A 17303-nucleotide genomic window follows, 5' to 3' on the forward strand; every position below is an offset into this window, starting at 1 on the left:
CTCCAGAGACGCCCGAAACTGAGCCCTGCGCAGACACACGCGAACACACAGGCACAGACACCTCCCGCAGGACAAACATCTCCCCACCTTGGAGAGGTTCCTGCTGTGTCACCCTCTGTGGGGTGCAGAGACAAGTGCTGGAGGGGGCAAGGTTACAGCTCACCCCGACCCTTGGATTGCCCAGTCGGGTCCCCATCGGACCTGCGGCAAACCAGCTTCCCCTCCTGCCCGCTCTGCCCTCGGCATCTTCTGCGTGGCGGGTGGGCGGCTGCAGCAGGATTTTCTGCAGGAGGAGGCACCACGGGCATGGCCCTGGGGCTCCGGGGGCCCATGGCCATGCCCCCCAGCAGGCGAGTGTCACCCACAGTGTGGCAGGTGGGACAGGGAGAGGCACCAGGAGAAGGGGGAGAAAGCAGTACCCAGAGATGGGGTCAGACAAACAGCGATTTATTGACTTTTCCTTGAAAAAAGACTTGCTACAGCCCTGCTAGTGCTGCCGGTGGGGCGGCCTCTTGCAGGGCTGTGGAGAGGCCTGGGGCCCGGGGGCCCTCCTCTTCGGGGGGCGCTGGGACCCCCCAGTTGAGCGGTCCCTTCCATGGCCAGGAGCAGAGGGGGCTGTGGCTGCAGCCCTGGGCAGAAGGACCTGCCACCGCCACCTGCCCCGGCTCCTCCTAGGCTGCTCCTGCTCTGCCAAGGTGGGAGCAGATGGGGGGCGGCCGGGACCCCCGCGGAGGGTGGCCTCCGAGGTGCCGGCTTCCTCCTCTCCCCGTCGGAGCCTGGAGAGCTGCTGGAGGAGGACGGGTGGGAGGGGGGAGTCCCCCACCGGGAGCTGGTGGGGCTGGGGCTGGTGGAGCTGGAGCCAGCCCTAGAGCTGTCATCCTCTTCCCACACAGAATGGTTGTGCAGCTGCCCCCGGGCGTCCTGGCTGCACTGATCCACAATGATATTGATAACGCCGTGGACCAGAGGTGCTGCACATTCCCCAAAGTCAGGCTGCAGCACCTGGACCATGGCCTCCGCAACCAGGCTGCTGATGCACAGGGTGTGCAGGATTCTGGCCTCTGCATGATGTGCCTGCCACCAGCAGGCCCCACATATTGCCTGCAGCTCCTGACACAGCCAGGGCAGCAGCACAGCTTGAAGAAGATACCCCTATCTCTGGAAGAGTTGTACCCAGACCTCAGGCAGGATGCCACCCACTGGCTCTGCCTCTGGCCCTGCAGTCCCCTTCTCATCTGGGGACAGTGTCCCCTGTGGAGAAGGTGCAGGGGACGCCACAGGGCAATGGGGGCTGTTTTGGGCCGGGCGGCTGGGAGCTGTGCCTGCCTGGCTGCTGATGTCTGGCAACTCTTCTGGGTCTCTGATGACACAGCTTAGATAGCGATTTTCTCTAAACAGATGAAAGCAGACCTTCTCTACTGGTCGACTGCAGAGTGGGCACTCTGGCTTCCTGTGTACCCAGCGCAGGATGCAGCCCAGGCAGAACCGGTGACCACAGGGCATCGCGTAAGCGTTGTTACGTGGCACATCACGGCAGATGGGGCAGATCTGCTCTGTCTCTGTGGCCATGTTCACGTGCCGCAGCAGGTTGGGGAGAGCTGAGGATGAGGAGCTGGTCCGCCTTGCTGGTGTCACACACTGCAAAATGGAGAAAGGCGCTGGTCACTTGCTGTCCCGGCAAGGGGAGGGGAAGGGAGGAAGAAGGACACCCTCCGGATCCCCGAGCCCCTTCGCCCACCCCGGCGGGACGCTTCCCCGCACAGCTCACCTCCACTGCCGCAAGCACCCAGCGGTGCCCAGCTGCCTGACGCAGGCAGGACCGGGGAAACCCAGGGGATGGCTTCAGGACGGGCACCAAGAGCTGCCGACAGCAGCCCCCAAAGCACCACCCAGCACCGGGAGCAGCCTCGCTCGACCCTCCAGACCTCGCAGGCACGCTCAGCAGGAGTCCAGGCACGAGCCAAACTGGACCGGTTTCTGCCGGCGCCCAAATATAAGCAGTGAGGGACATGAGGTCATGGTCCATCGCTCGCTGACATCACAGTCCACCGCGCGGTGATGTCACAATGGGACATCTGCCCCCATGTCACTCGTGCCTCTGCCATTGGTCGGCTGCATGCGCAGCCCCCGGCAGGGGCGGGGCTACCCGTTGCCAGGGCGTCCGGTTGCTGCGGTTACCGCGGCAGTCCTGGACGGGCGCCGCAGGAGGTGGAGTGGCCATCGCCTTCGGGCTGCAGGCGAGCACGGTCCTGCGGAGCCCTGGCAGTGATCTGGTCCTGCGGACACGGCCACAGGGCACGATGCCGTGCGGACTCAGCCTAGGGCGTGTTTTCAGAAGGCTCTGGCCAAAGCGAGAGCCCGCCGCCCCCTCCAACAGGCCTGTGGAGGGGACACGGAGCGCGGGTGGCACAAGGTAGTGGCACTGGGGAACAGGGTTTGGTGCTGAGCTTGGAAGTCCAAGCTCAAACACCGCTTAGGTACCGCAAGAGTTAAAAAATAGCATTGGCTTTATAAATTCGAGCAAAAAAAAAAATCGCCGCGATGCTACAGCACAGGTGGCTGCTTGTGGCCATGCTCGCTAATACCTGATCAGAAAGTGTAGAGTGATTCGGTCTAATTTGAGAAAGCTTTCCTAAAAAAGCGCCTAGGCGTTGTAAAAGTAAGGGATCTGGTGGGTTTCAGCACAGTTCTGCCTCTGTGATGTTGGTTGAGGCTCAGCAGAACGTTTGGGTTTGCAAGTGGGATCACCTGTGCTGAAGTCAAGGGTGATTAAGGTCACAGGGGGAAGCAACCTCCTTTTTTTCTACTCAGATATACGTGTTTAAGTAATAGATGCCACAAAAAGAGTAAAAAAGGAGCAGCAGCACTGCCTTCACAACATTAGGCAGTGTGTTTGTTGGCAAGGGCTGTTGCCTAGGGAGGAACCCCAGTTTCCCTCGGCAACAGCATGAGCTTGACTTCAGCTGCTCCCTTCTCTAAGACCTTCAGTATAATAACAAATGTACTGGATCACGCAGTGAAAACACTGCTCTAAATGGTAGAAACTTCTTTATTCTTTTTCAAGTTACACTTGGACTGTGTAGGTCTGTTATCTATATTATCCTATTAGATACTTATTATTAATTGCAAAATTACACAGCTTTGTGAGCTTCCTCTTAATGGGAGGAACCTGAGGGGGGGAAGGGGGGGGGAAGCACACACACACAAATAAGTGTATATAAAACCCCCCTATTATGAAGGAAACAGCTGGTGGGAAAACTTTATTAATAGATCAGCCTCACCTGCAGAACCACCTTCCTGATAGAGGAGGAATTTAGGATATGTCATGTGTTCCACCAAAGTAGCCTCAGCTGGGAAGCTACAAATGCAGCTGTGGCTGTAGCGTGTGGACTGATCACATTTTTCTGGTAGCAATTGGTTTAAGGGCAACAAACAAATTAGACCCAGGAGGTAATCAGAACATACTGAGGTTTTGGTTTTACTGCTCTAGGATTATGTTTGAAAGGAACAGGAATAAAAGAAAAGTATACTATCTTCATAATCAGCTATTCGAGACCCCCAGTTATTCTGTGGGTTAACTTTTGTAGGAGGTAATTTTATTGATTTTTTTTTTTTTTCCCCATCTCTGATCTCAGTTTGATAGCCTGAAAGCAGTTCAATTTGTATCATCTTTAGAGTAGGTGTCTGCCGCTTGGAAAAATGTCAGGATTATGAGTTTCACTGAATTATTCCTTTGGCATTTTTCAATGCCTTACGATATTTTTAGGTCTGGGGTATAGATGTTCCCTCTGAAAGGGCAGAAACATGCCTGGGAAAAGCACCAAGTGGCTTTGAGACATTACCCCTCTCACAGGGCAAACAGGAGGGCTGGGTCTCATGGCAGTGTTGGGTGAGCTGGGAGAGATGGGCTGCTGATTTCCTAGTCCAGTCACCACAGTCTCAAAGGACATGTTTTTTTGGCAGTGTACCTCAAGGACGTGCAATTACTTTCTTGAAACACTAGCCAAGGGGAGGAGCTGTGTGCTTTTTCCTTTCTAAGTAGCACCCAAGTGTTCTCCTGGTTATACCCCACTCTGCTTTCAAGATTCGTGGTTGGCAGAAGCTGTGCAGAAGAGGAGTCTCTGATCTTTGCTGCCTACCTCACTGTGTCTGGCTGATACATTAGCAAACTGGATAAAAACTCGCAGGGTGGAGGACCCTGGCCTTAGCAGACATGAACTCAGGTCCCAACTTGCCATTTGGGCTTAGACCTCCCTCTGACACTGCGCTGCACAACGTACATGGCATGGTAGCCTGAAAAAGAAAATTTTAAATGAACATTCCTTCAACTGTTAGCTCCTGATTGCTGTTCGGGTAGTGCTATGAAGGTCTTACGGGGAGAGGAGTGCCGACTGAACCTAGTGGCTAGAGCAAAGAACCACAAGTCAGTATTTCTAGGATTTATTCCTGGCTCTTGCACAGAGACAGTCCCTCCCAGTATTTTAGCTGCCAGTGGTTCAGTTCCTGTCTGTAATATTCATCCTCATAACATTCCACCGTTGCCTCTTAGAGACTTCCAGAAACATGTTTAGTAGTACCCATTTTCTTAATCTAGAGGTGTCCTGGTCGAGGAAGTCTTATCACTGCACTTACATATGCAGTGTAGAGAGGGAGAAGTAGATGTGATGTCTAGGTTACTGGTTTAGGCCACTGCAATAGCGGTACTCACTCTAGTGCCACAGAAAGCAGAAATTTAAGTGAGCTAGGAGGGGGGCTTGGGTGTATGTAACCATGCCATTGGTTAGATGCACCGCACCTAATCAACATGACTGAGCATCTTCCTTACCTGTGTAATGATTTTAGTCAATTGTTGTGATTCACAAGAAAGAGAGAAACATAATGCACATTAATAGTAAATGTATTGTTATCTGCATTTCAAAACTGCCTTTCTGTTGTTTTCAAACAAGTATGAAATTTGTTCTTCAGGAATCTGTTCCGGAGATTTTGGAGAAGACACAATAGAGTTGCACCTGAGCCACAAATTACCGAAACTGAGACACAGGTGGAGCCTGCAGAAGGAGCAGAGAGCAGGCAGGAGGCAAGTCACTGGTGTACAGACTGTTATATCTGACTATGGGATATTTTAGAGATGATGTAAAAACAATCAAACAGAAAAACAACTCAAAAAACCCAAACCCCGGCCTCCCCAAAGCTGGGTTTTATTGCACTGCACTTGAAAGATACCCTGTCTAATTTAGGGATTTCTGTGTTCAAGGCTGTGGTAGTTAGTAAAGCCCTGAAATTGTACTTGTTCAAGTGGTGTGTATAATGAAAAAACATTACATGGTTACAGAGGGACTAGTATATATATATATTTCTCAAGTTAATTGTTACATATTTGTTTGCAGTTCTCTTGTTCTTTGCTCCTCCCTGCAAATCTGAACAGAGCTCAAGAGCAAGCTCTGGAGTAGGAGTCTGATTTAATGGTGCCTACTTGGCTCTGTACAGAGCTGTAAGAGGGTAATGAAATCCTTGTAGGATTTGGTGAAATCAGATAGAATGAATGGAGCATTAAACAAAACAAGTAACCCACAGATAAGCCGAATTCTTGCCTCTCTTCAGGTATTTGCCTTTTAACTGAATGAAGAGAAGAAAAAAGATGACAACTATGTCTTACTGTTACTTGAGCACTGGGGAAAAGTTAGGGTCCCAAGCCAACTGGAAAATGAGATTCTTTCCCATGTCTTTGCTCTCAGCTGAATTGAAGCCTATGTTCTGTTTTCTGTTACACTAGTGGGAATCCTTTGTTGCCTTAGACTAACAGCATTGCGATGTGAGACCAGAGGCTTGCAGAGAGAGCCCATCTTCCATGAGCGCTTGAAAGAATTTGTCTTAGATCTGACTGAGAAATCTGACCATGGTGTTCAACAGTCTTCAGCATCCAAAAGACCTCTCTTACATGACTGGCTTCTTAAAATGGGGTCTAGGAATTTCTGAGTATTTTGAAATGTGTCCCGCAATAAAGGGGGACACAGTTTTCAAGTTTAATGTGGGTCATTTAGAATAAAAAATTGAATAGGATCAACTATGATAGTAATACATGGTTTTATGATTAATTTATCCCTGTTATTTTAATCATCTCTTAGAGGTTAAGAGTGTTGAGTTTGTGCACAACATTCAGAAATGCCAAACTTTGTTTTGGGGTTCACAGTTCCTAAGATTGCTTTGTGCAGATTTTCCTCATGTTTTAAGTCTAAGCCATGGAGTTACTTTTGGACATTTTAATTGTGACCTCTAACGTACATAATGCCACTGAAAACATGTGATTACTAGGATTTGTTGTAGGAACAGCATTTAAACTGAAACTTTAAAGCCAGAGTCCTCTGGGGAGTGCTTGGATTAAAGGATACCAGAGTGATATAGTCTTCTAGGGAAGGAAATATTTCTTTTTTAAGAGGAAAAATGGAAAAGACTCTAGAGTGAAAGTGAAGGAGATGAAAATCCTCATAGTCAACAGAGATTTCTGCTGTTTAAGCACACAGCAACAGGGCCATAAAAGGCATATGTGCAGTATATCTGTAACCAAAGCAAACTGAAACAGAGCAGAAGGGAAAAAGAAAGTTATGTTTGTAAATGGGAAGTTCTGAGAGCTCATTTAATCAAATAGTTACATTTCTTGTTCTGGAGACTGAAGCTTGCTAGAAAAGAACATGACGTATGGCAAGTAATTTGGGAATGAGGGGGAGGATTGAGTACCAACTAGCCAACAATATAAATAACAGATTTGTAAATGTGTTGAAAGTAAGAAGCTTCTTATGGACAGTGAGGCTGTTCATGGAGATGAGAGAGCAATTAGGGAAAATGAGCATTTTGCTAAATCAACCCAATAGCTGTTTGTGCAAAAAAGAAGATCTGAAATACAGAGAAGGCAATCTTTTGAGTGACACTTGTATATGAGAGGCATTTGATTCACAAATCAGGAAAGGGGTTTTCTTTTCCTTAATTCAGCTGATGCAAACAAAATGACCTCTTTGTATCACAGTGTCCATAGGAATTTTTTTTCTTGTGTTTGTTGGACTTATTTTGTGATGCTGTCTAGGAGCTGTGGCAGAAAACTCTGTGGTTACAACAGTGATGATACTAAATGGAAGTGGGTGTGTATGTGTGTGTAAAAGATGGGAAAATCAGTCCTTTCCTTGAAAAAGGAAGAAATTGGTGATCTCCATCTCCCTGTCTTCTCCTTTACATCAACACTTGCTTATTCCTCTGTGAAGCAGTAATAAGATAAAGAAGCATGGTCCCATTGTTTACAAAGAGAACGATCTCAACAACACAGGCAACTTTCGCTTTTTTAATACCCCGCTATCCCCCAGGATAGCCTTGTTTCAAGCACTGTGCCGTGTCTGAACGCTTCAGTCAATTCCTCTTCGGGCCTGAACCCTTGACCTGTTATACCTAGTTTGTACCATCTTATTTACAAAGAAATTACTGAGAGACATTACCATGTGACATTGCATTTAGGTTTTCTTTGTGGGTTTTTTTTTGAGATATTATTGAATTATCATGAAAGGGTAGTAAACTCATGCAACCCATAGGCAGTTCAGGTATAACTCCATGCCTAAACTATCAGCTGAGCAAGATGTGGGCTGTGCTGCTGCAGAGTCTGCCGCAGAATCCAAATCTCTATCTGGCTGAAGTCACCAGGTTGTCCTGGAACTCTGCTGTGTGCCAAAGACCAGCTCTGTTAAACCTTGGCCGGGGAGGACTGATGAGGAGCCACCGTCCGCTTCAACCTTAAATGCTTCCGGAGATCTCCCTCTCCACCGCTTTTCATGTATCTTGTGACATGAAGATTTTGGTATGAAGCTTAGAGGTTTAGGCATTTTGGTCTGCTCTTTTATGGTGCTGTTCTTACAGGTATATAACGCTTGCTGGGTATGTTAGCCTTCGCTTTTCAGTCTTCCATAACTTTTTGTTGGAGAAGGGAGTAATAATTTTTAATAGTTCTGCGTAGGCACTGGGGTTGATTGTGGTCTCGTGACAATGTAAATTGGGAGAAATGGAATTGACGTCAGAAGAACTACCCACAGTCAAATTTGTTATTGAGCAATGCTTTCTTATACGATTAAAGTATTTATTCTTTGCAGGAAGTTTTTAAATTGTTCAAATGAGGCCCTTGGACTCTGCTCAAAGGTGAATTTTTTGGAAAGTTTGAGTGAAAACATTTCATCTATGTGTGAGTATGAGGAGAGTGGAAAACTATTTTTCCCTCCATAAAGACTTTTTGCTGCCTTCTTTTGAACAGCTCTGCAGCGTGACTGGCTGAGCTCTGTGTGCTAGAATTTGGCATTGAAATAGCCATAACTATGAAGTGTCTTAGTTGTGGCTTTGATTTGACTGAGTTACAAGCCTTAGAAAACCATGTACTCAGCATGCACTTCAGGGTTTTGTTTCTTCCTTCAAAGCTTGTGAAGGGGGCAGTCAAGAGGATTTGCTGCGAACACCCGAGTAGCTATAGAGCACAAAACTAGAGAAAGATACTGCTTTGAAGCGGCAGGGACACGTGTGGCTGGAAGAAGAACAGAAGACCTGGTAAAGCGCTTATGGCCTAAGAAAAGTTTCCGGGTGTTTTGCGATATATGCGACTGAGACTCCAGTTCCTAGGACCTGCTGTCTCTGCTCCTCCAGGTCGTTTCCAAAGAAGCAAGAGAGGTTTCTGCAGGCTGAGCAGGGGGCAGGTATAAGACCAGACTCTGAGGTACGCTGGCACTACTTACACTCCTCTTGAGTGAAAAGGCTCAGGGGACAGGGAGTAAAACACGCTGTTGTTTCTCCATAGGATGTTGCAGCTGGTGCAGTTTACCAGTGATGTGACCATGGTTTTGCAAGCAGCATTGCTTTGGAGTCTTAACAAATGGAAGGCTAAGGACTTGCTGTTCCTGAAGGAGATATGCCACCTAGATCTGAGATTATACAAAAGCATGCCGTATCCCCGTGGACTGCACAGTTTGGGAAACAGTGCATGCCTATCTAATTGCAATCACATGTGAAATGAGAGGTCAAGGGAAGGCTGGATGTGCTTCCTTAACTACATAATTTTTTGAATTAGCATTGTTAATTATGCAGCCTTATGAATCATTAATTTAGTTTTATGTATGGGAGCTCTGTTGCATTTCCTCTGGCATTTTACAGTGAAGCTGGTTAATGCTTCCACTTACTTGAAGGCATCTATTTAGTTCTGGTGTCAGCGAAGACAGATTATGATGAACTTGTGTATCTGGTTCTTTACTGAGCTGCTACGGCATTGTCACATCTTTCAACGCTGTTCAGAGTGAGCGGGGAGCATGGCTTTTCCCTTTTTGCACAGGAATAAGGATTGCAAAGGTTGCAGACAGTGGAAGATCAGACATGCAGTGTGTAATGTAACCTTTCTTGTGCTTTGGTTAGTTAGTGGTTTGAAATTCAAATTTAATTTTTGATCCCAACAATTTTTCTTACTGGCTGACATGCAGTGACAGGGCACTCATTCATTTAAAGAATATAAATATCCAAGTTAATTTATTTCCAAATGAGGAACATGGAGGACCTGGCTCCCCTCGGTTACCCTCTACATCAGCACGCAGCATGTAAAAGTATTGCCCCTGTGCTGATGGAAATGACTGCATGAGGTGTGTGCCTGTGAGGCGCTTTGTGCTGTAAAGGACCTTCAGTGTAGGTGAGATTGCAGCACGCTGAATGTTAAGCAGGTCTAAAGCACTCTCTGACAAACTAACTGTGTAACTGAGTGGAAAGCAGGAACTCAGGTGTGCACAATGTAAAGGAGTACTACCAGGTGATTTTCATACAGTAACTGTGGCAAAGAGCTCTCTGCAGCCAAGCTACAGGCCAGAGTCCACAGTCAGTAAAACACAATATAAAACTGATACGTGTTTGCCTTTCTATAGTCCGCATTCTGCAGCTTTTGTGGCTTATCTGTGTGTGATTTTTTTTTAATAGTTTCAATCTCAAGAACTGTAGTCTGCAGCACCTGTTAGTTATCAAATTGATGGCATATGCCATAAAGCAAGAACTAAATGTGGTTATAAAGAAACCAGACAAATAATAATTAATGAGACAGCATTTATTTCCTTTTGTAAGCATGCACTTCTAATGCCTCATCCATTGCAGGGGTGTCTCTTTGGACAGGCTTTATTCTATATGATAGATTCTCATATTTTCTACAGGATGAACAGACAGACTGTCTCGTGGAATCCTCTCTTCCAGTTAACAGTTGCACATGTATAGGTAGTGCCCTACAGAAACGCCAAAACAGAAAAAAAAAGAAAAATATGTAATATTGTAAAACCGTTTAAGGCAAAGGCAGGGTTACCACGAAATGTCTGGCATTTCCAACATGCAAACAGTTCTAGCCCCTGGCACAATCAAGCACCAGACAGTGGAAACTGCTTGAGCTGGCACTGCCATTGAAAGGAACGTCTTGAAACCATGGCCTAACTTATGGTTTTTGTAATGCAAGGAGTGTTCTCCCTTTTTTGGAAAAAAAATAAGGAGGCAGTTGTGTGTTTCTCTTATCTCCCACTGAGCATCCTTTCCCAGTAAGGCTCATTTGCATGCAGCTCTCTGGTACCTGGCTTCTTTCCTTTTAGGCTGCTCGATGCCTTTCTCTGGTAGCGAAGCTGTCTGGGACGATTCTTACATCACCTGGTTACTTTGTCCTTTTCCTTTGCTGTCCCAAATATTTGCCTTATTTGGGTATCTCTGGCTTCTGTTTCCTCTTCTCCTTCTGCTAGGCCCCTAGCAGAGGCAGTAAGACTGGCAGTTCTTCATTTCCAGCTGGTTTGTAGGTCTTTTGCTTTGTCTTCTCATGAAAGTGTCTGCATGCCAGCTGTAGCAACAGCTGAAAACAAGGAAAAATCATCACTCTGTGACTAACTTATTTCTCCGTGGACAGTCAGCAAGTTCTCGTTGGGCTTAAGTGGTCAATGATATGCAGTTTGAGAACTTTCCAGACCTCAAAGTATTTTCTTAGATAACATTTCACTGTGGGAAGTGTAAGGTTGCATTCACAAGTGGATTTGTATTTCTTTCTTGTTGCAAGGTGGAGGGAATACATGCTCAGATGTATTAGAGGAACAATTCTGATTCAGTAGAAAGGGCAGGCACAGAGCTTGATTATGGCAGGAATGTAGCTATTGCATGTGAACACGATTTGGAAAGAACCAAATATTTAACACAACGTTAACCAGGAGTGTGGTTCATTGGTGTAGATCGATGTCATGATTAAAGTCTGTTAAAAGAGCAAAGCAGCAGTTCTACTAAACCGAGTTGCAGACTGTTCTAATTCTTTTTCATGCTGTTTTGGGTCCTTGAAATCTTTACAGAACATCTTTCAGATGAAGACAAAGCAGGCTCTGATTAATGTTTTCCTGTGCATTCTGATCCTGTCTCTTGGTCTCAAATAAGGGGTTGAACACTACATAATGGTCTTAGAATGCAACTAAATGGAAGTTAAATGTTACATATGCTCTTCCTCCTTTTCAGTATTAAATAATCAGTATTTGGCTATAAGTCAGATTTTTAGGAGCCTGGACTGAGCATAATCCTTTCTCTCTGAAAGATCAAATAAACACATACATGTGATGTATACATACACAGACCTGCATGTTTTGGTAAAAGTTAATGACAGGAGTTGGAGTCAAAATGGGTCCTTCTGTTAAATTTGGAGTCAGGACAGTATGTTTCATTCACTTTGAAAGATTCTACCAGTCTGAGAGAAATTTCTTGTATTCCATGTAACAACATTGTTGTAGCTATGAGATCTGATGATATCAATATGGACAAGGTCTGTTGAAAGAGGTAGTATATTTAAATTGACCTCTTTGTTTAGCTGGAAAGCAAGCAAATACTTGTGGCATAAGAAAGGCACACTCTGTTGGAAAACACTATCCCATCCCCTGTCAGCTGCTTTAATGAACAAACCACCCCAACCTACAACTCTCCCTTTCCCAAGTGAGACAGTTATCAATAGAATCCAGACTTCCAAGGAACTAGAAAACTGCAAATATTAGAATCGGCACAGGATTTGGATAAACAGTTTTTCACTGAAAATGTGTTGCAAACGTGATTGCTGGGCTCTTGGCAATGCAATGTTTGATGTAATTCTTGTGGGGAGAAGACTCAGTCCCATGGAGGTTTGAACCTGCAACTCATTTTGATTTCAGGGTCTAGGCTCCAGTTCATCAAAGAATCTTAATAATTTAGTTTCTTTGATGTGAATGTTTTAAGCTCATGCTAAAGTAAAGCTACTGCTTACGTGCTTTTCTGAACTAGCATACTAGTTAGGGGCTAAAGAAAGATGAAATTAATTTTCAGGCTAGGTTGCCCTGTGTATTGTCCTGGCCATCTTGCAGTTTTCCTCTTGCAGCTAAACTAGTTAATGGAAACAGTTTCTAGAAGCTTAATCATGTAAACTAATTTAAGGGATAAGTAAACAAAATAACTAGATTAGGATTTCAATCAAGTGAATACTGAAGGTTTCTACAAAACACAGACTATTTAATATTGGGTTGGGTTTTTTTTGCCTCATCCTTAAAGAGCAGTAACTCTCAGCACAGACAATGAGTTTTTTCCTTCAGGCTAATCCTGATACTTCCCTCCCGGACCAGCTGACTGACGACAGTACGGAACCAAATATCCCATTGTAAATGTATCATCTTCAAGGCTCCCTCAGAAATCTCTTGAGCTGGGAAATAGCTGCCTCTGAAGTAAATCTGCCTTCACAAGTGCATTTAGCACCCATGACAGCAGAGGGGGGATGATGCTGGCAAAACCCAGATAACAACAATTTGCCATCTCAGGTGCATGTTGGCAGAGCTGAGATCTAGGGGTAAAGATTAGCATGTGTGTGATTTAGACTGTTGAAAGCTCCACTTCAGATCTGGAAGAGCGTAGGTAGCTCTTTGTTCTTGTAAAATACGTGTATCTGCTGCCATATAGACCTCATCACCTTGGCCAAAGTTTCTGCCTCCCCTTACCGCCCTGCGTGCCACTGTGCGTGTTGCAGGTTCTTGTTCAGCAGCCCAGGTGTGACCACACGCCCGGGGTGCAGTTTATACAGTATCTTGTTTGTGCAGTCCTTGCAGTCTGTTAGGGTGAAAGACAACGTGTAAATTCAAAATACTGTTACAGAAGTACGATGCAGTTTAATATACTACAGAATCGTACTCCTGATTACTGTCCCTCCTGTAACCTTTCACTGTGATTTTGATTTTTTTTTCTTTTAGAAAGCTGTATTTGTGTGTAATGTTACAAAGGCTAGGCACCACATCTCACTAAAAATTATCTGGAAAATAGCCTAACTCTCAGCAGGACTAATGGCAAATGTAATTAATAAAAAGGGTAGCTTTTCGTTGCTTGCTAAACTGGATGAGTTCATCTGGCACTCCTTCCTGACAGAGCTTCTCTCTGTCACTTGTCAGTGACCAAGAGGCTTCAGAAACATCATCCACGAGAGGGCTTGTGCCCTGCCTGGAATGAAAAGTCCTGAGCCTGTCTCTCCATAAGGCGTTCCCTAAGGATCCAGTCTGAAATGTGTGATTCAGCAGAAGCTAAATGTGCTCCTCCCCACTGTACTAATTCACTGCCATTTTCTTCTGTTTGAAGAAATAGTTAGAAATAATTGTCATTTTTTTGGTGACTGCCATCCAAAGTAATGGTAGCGGCACAAGTGCACTTACTGCGGCAGCAGAACGTCATATCACGATAAAGCTTTTATTTCAGTACAAAAGAATTATTTGGCTTTGGTGTTACATTCCTTGTAGCTGGATATCCACTTTCGTATGTTTGTCCTTTCAATAGCAATTTGTTCTGAAACTGCTTGCACACCTGCTGGGCCAGCTACATGAATTCAATGCAGATTCCGTTTTTTGCACCTAAAAATTACGATGTGGAAAACTGGTTTGCAAAATCTAAAGCATTCAAAATGCTCTGTGGGGGTTTACAAGAGAAGCCAAGGGACTTTGGAAAATCTAGACTTTGATATGTATTCTACAATACGTTTTGGTCAGATGAATAAAGCTTGTATCTGCCTCAGCATATTCTGGATCACTTCAGTGTTACACAAATAAAGTAAATGCACAGCCTGGCAAATAATCAGATCAGTTCAACCGTGACAACACAATGCAATCTTGGTTTCATAGCTTAAAATAACGTTCCTTGCTTTCATATGCTTCCTCATGTTAACAGCTGCAAGTGATAATAGTCTCTCTGAACCAGCACTGCTCCTGAGATAATTGGTAGTAACACTTGTGTATAAATACGTTAATATACTGGCTGTCAGTGCGGAGGTTCAGGAGGTCTGAACTTTCTGGTTCAAGTCTTACTGCTTTCATTGACTTGCACAGTAATTTGTGCATTCGACTCCTCTGCTTTCCTTTGTAAGTCCAAAACACCAGGTAACTAGAGACAGCTCAACAGGCAACTTAAGTCAGTGTTTTTAAGGTGGTTTGAGATCCTCGTGTTAGCATGCTGATGTCTGCAGCTAGTGCTTGTATAAGAGGATGGTCACGGTTCAGACAGGCTTGTGTGTGAGCAAGGGGCTCCCACAGATGAAAATTAAGGACATTGTGGGTTTAGTCTATGTAAAGAGGTAGGTGGGAAATGTGATAATCTATGGGTTACAGAATCAGTATGAGAAACTTTTCTTCTTCAATAGGAAGAGTCATTCTCTTGAGGTGAGACAGGTGAGAAGTCAAGGTTTGTTTCCCAGTGCCAGCTGTACAGGTCCAACGGGTAGGAATACTTTCCCCATGCCTCCTGTTTCCCATCACCCTAAACCTTATCTCCCCAGAGCAGGAGCTCCGCCCCGTGCCCCTCCACATCTCGACCTGCACAGCCCCCGTCTCCGCTCCTCATGGCTCCCCTGGTTTTCTTGGGTTTCTTATCTGCTGCCGCACGTCTGCACATCCCCTGTCCCTGCTCTTGCATCTCCCTGGCAGGGGGAGGAGGTTTTCTGCTGACGGTCCCAGGGGTGCAGAGAGCCGCGGGGGGCCCCGGCTGCCCCCCAGCCAGCATGGCGGGGGCTGCCTGCCCTGGCACGGCCTGCCTGGGGTGGGCAGGAGGAGGAGGAGAAAGGCCCTTGCTCTGCTCCTGTCTGAGCCCCCTGAACTGCCCGGTGGGCGAGGGCAGAGCAGAACCACGACAACCCCAGCGGGGGGGCCGGGCAGGGGCGGCTGAACCCACCGTCCCTTCTCAGCCGGCGGTAAACAGGAAGCCCCTCAGCGGGGCCGAGGCCGAGGTCGAGGCGGGGCCTGGCGCGGCCGCCCGCCCTCCCACCTCCCGTCCCTCGGAGCCGAGGGGCCGCATGGCGTTTAAAGGCTGCCTGCCTAAGTAATTCTACAGTTTTTTAAAAAGTGCAATTCCTTCCATAAATGAAAGGCCAAAGAGATTAATTGCTTTAGGAAAGGGAGGAGGGGGAGGGAGAGGGAAGAGAACACTGCTAATCAAAACCAAACTATTTCCTTAGAAGAGACTTTATACAACTATTTAAAATATGTGCTAGTCTAGAAAAAATAGTTAAATGGAAAGTCAGGGTATCTTGATACCACAGGAAAGGACAGTTTGCCAAGAATATCTCCAGTGTTCCCTCAATCTAGAAGTGTCCTGTATCGCTTGGATTGTTGTATTTACTTTGTGCAGCCCATCTTCTGCCCTCAGCTCTGTGTGAAGCAGCACAGCACCTGGTATAGATTGTGGTTACAGAGGAGTGAAAATGTTCTTTTCTCTCTCTTTTTTGTTTTCCTTTCCCCTTTTCCTGGCAGAGCATAATTCAGGACGGAGGTGAAGAGGTAGAAGAGGGAGCTGTTTACCATGTGACCCTGAAAAGAGTACAGATTCAACAGGCTGCCAACAAAGGAGAGAGACGGCTAGGCGTAAGTAAAGCTGGCGCGGTGGCATTTTGGAAGGCTGCTCATGGACTTTGGAGCCTGCTCCAGGGAGCTGAATTCCACACAAATCGTTATGATATTAACTTTTAGCACTGACTGCTCTCACTCTTCAAAAAAACCCAAACACTGAAGTTGTCTGCCTGGGTCATCTGAAATAACTCTCTCCTTGTGTTGACTCTTCCTCTTTTCTTGACATGTAAAAAAGATTTGACCAGTTGTGGTGAGGGGTCAGATGATACTTAGTGCAGGAATAAGGATCTTAGCTTATGGCCTGAGCAGTTGAACATTTAACAGTTGTTTCAGACTGGGCTGTGGCTTGTTTCTGCTGTTAGGAACCTATCTCAGGTCTCCCAAATAGGTAGTGATAGTATTTTGACTAATGAAGATCTGTCAAAAGTTAGCAGAAACTTCCTGAAAAGTTAAGTGAATATAGGTTTGGGTCTTATTTTTGTAGTGCTTTCTCAGCCAGATGAGAAATTAATTGTCTGCATTTCTGCAAGAATTACAGCTCTCTACTGTTTTTCAGACGTATATTTCAAAGCACGAAGGCTTTAGTGGTAAGTAAAATGAGCTTAAATGCACACGCACTCAATTTGGCATGCTGCTGAGTGCTTCACCTTTGTCAGGCCAAGTCCCCAGCTGATATAAAATGTCCTCACTTCATTGGAATCAGTGCAGCTGTGGCAGTTTGAGCCAGATCTTCAGGAGGTGGCTATAACTTTCATATTATTTTGTTATGTTTATATGTTTTCTTCAGGATCAAAGGCAATGATGGAAGAACTTGGTTTGATGTAGTATCCAGATTGGTATTTTAAAGGCTTTTAAAACTGCCCTGAGATTTATATCAAATCATGTTCTTGTGAAGTTCCATGACATAAAGCAGTGCAGCAGCGCTGAAACCACAGTCAAGAAAGATAAGCAAATTCTGTCCTGCATGCAGATAGTGCTTAGAATCTCCCCTTCCCATGTTTCCAAGAAGTACACAGAGTTCCAGTCAGAACAGATAATTTCAGATGTGCTTCCTTCGAGTGGTAGATTTCCCATCTCTGCCTCCTGTTTTTCCCAGGAAAAATATTCAAAAGTATTTTTGAGCTCCTGTGAATTTCCCAGCTGGTGGTTTTGTGTAAGAGGTAGAGATGATTTTGAAGATGTCTGTGTCCCATAAACATTCTTTAGAAAAGTAGAATTTTTTTCCTGTGTCGGCTATGTTGTTCCGAGTCTGTAGAAGGAATTTGCCAGGTCTTGGTGATATTCTCAAAGGAAGAGTGCATCTATGTTCCTGAGATCATCACCACAGCTGATGGTGCCAATCTTAATAGGAGGGCAAGGGACTTACAAGGTCACGAATGTGACTTTTAGCTTTCTGTGGTTAGCATTAGT

At 45.6% G+C, this 17303-nt stretch overlaps 2 protein-coding genes across 2 annotated transcripts in view; both read left to right on the forward strand.

Annotated features, from left to right (window-relative positions):
• LOC141918751 (rab-like protein 2A) overlaps window positions 1-17303 on the forward strand; it is a 180457-nt gene that overhangs the window by 46796 nt on the left and 116358 nt on the right.
• Window positions 14538-17303, forward strand: part of LOC141918441 (ral guanine nucleotide dissociation stimulator-like 1) — a 46456-nt gene continuing 43690 nt past the window's right edge. Inside the window, exons 1-3 of the mRNA XM_074812958.1 lie at window positions 14538-14626; window positions 14693-14720; window positions 15798-15908. Coding sequence (XP_074669059.1) covers window positions 14538-14626; window positions 14693-14720; window positions 15798-15908 — 228 coding nt within the window. The remainder of the gene's footprint in view (window positions 14627-14692; window positions 14721-15797; window positions 15909-17303) is intronic.

Source organism: Strix aluco, chromosome Z, assembly GCF_031877795.1.
Source record: "Strix aluco isolate bStrAlu1 chromosome Z, bStrAlu1.hap1, whole genome shotgun sequence".
Classification (NCBI taxonomy): Eukaryota; Metazoa; Chordata; class Aves; order Strigiformes; family Strigidae; genus Strix; species Strix aluco.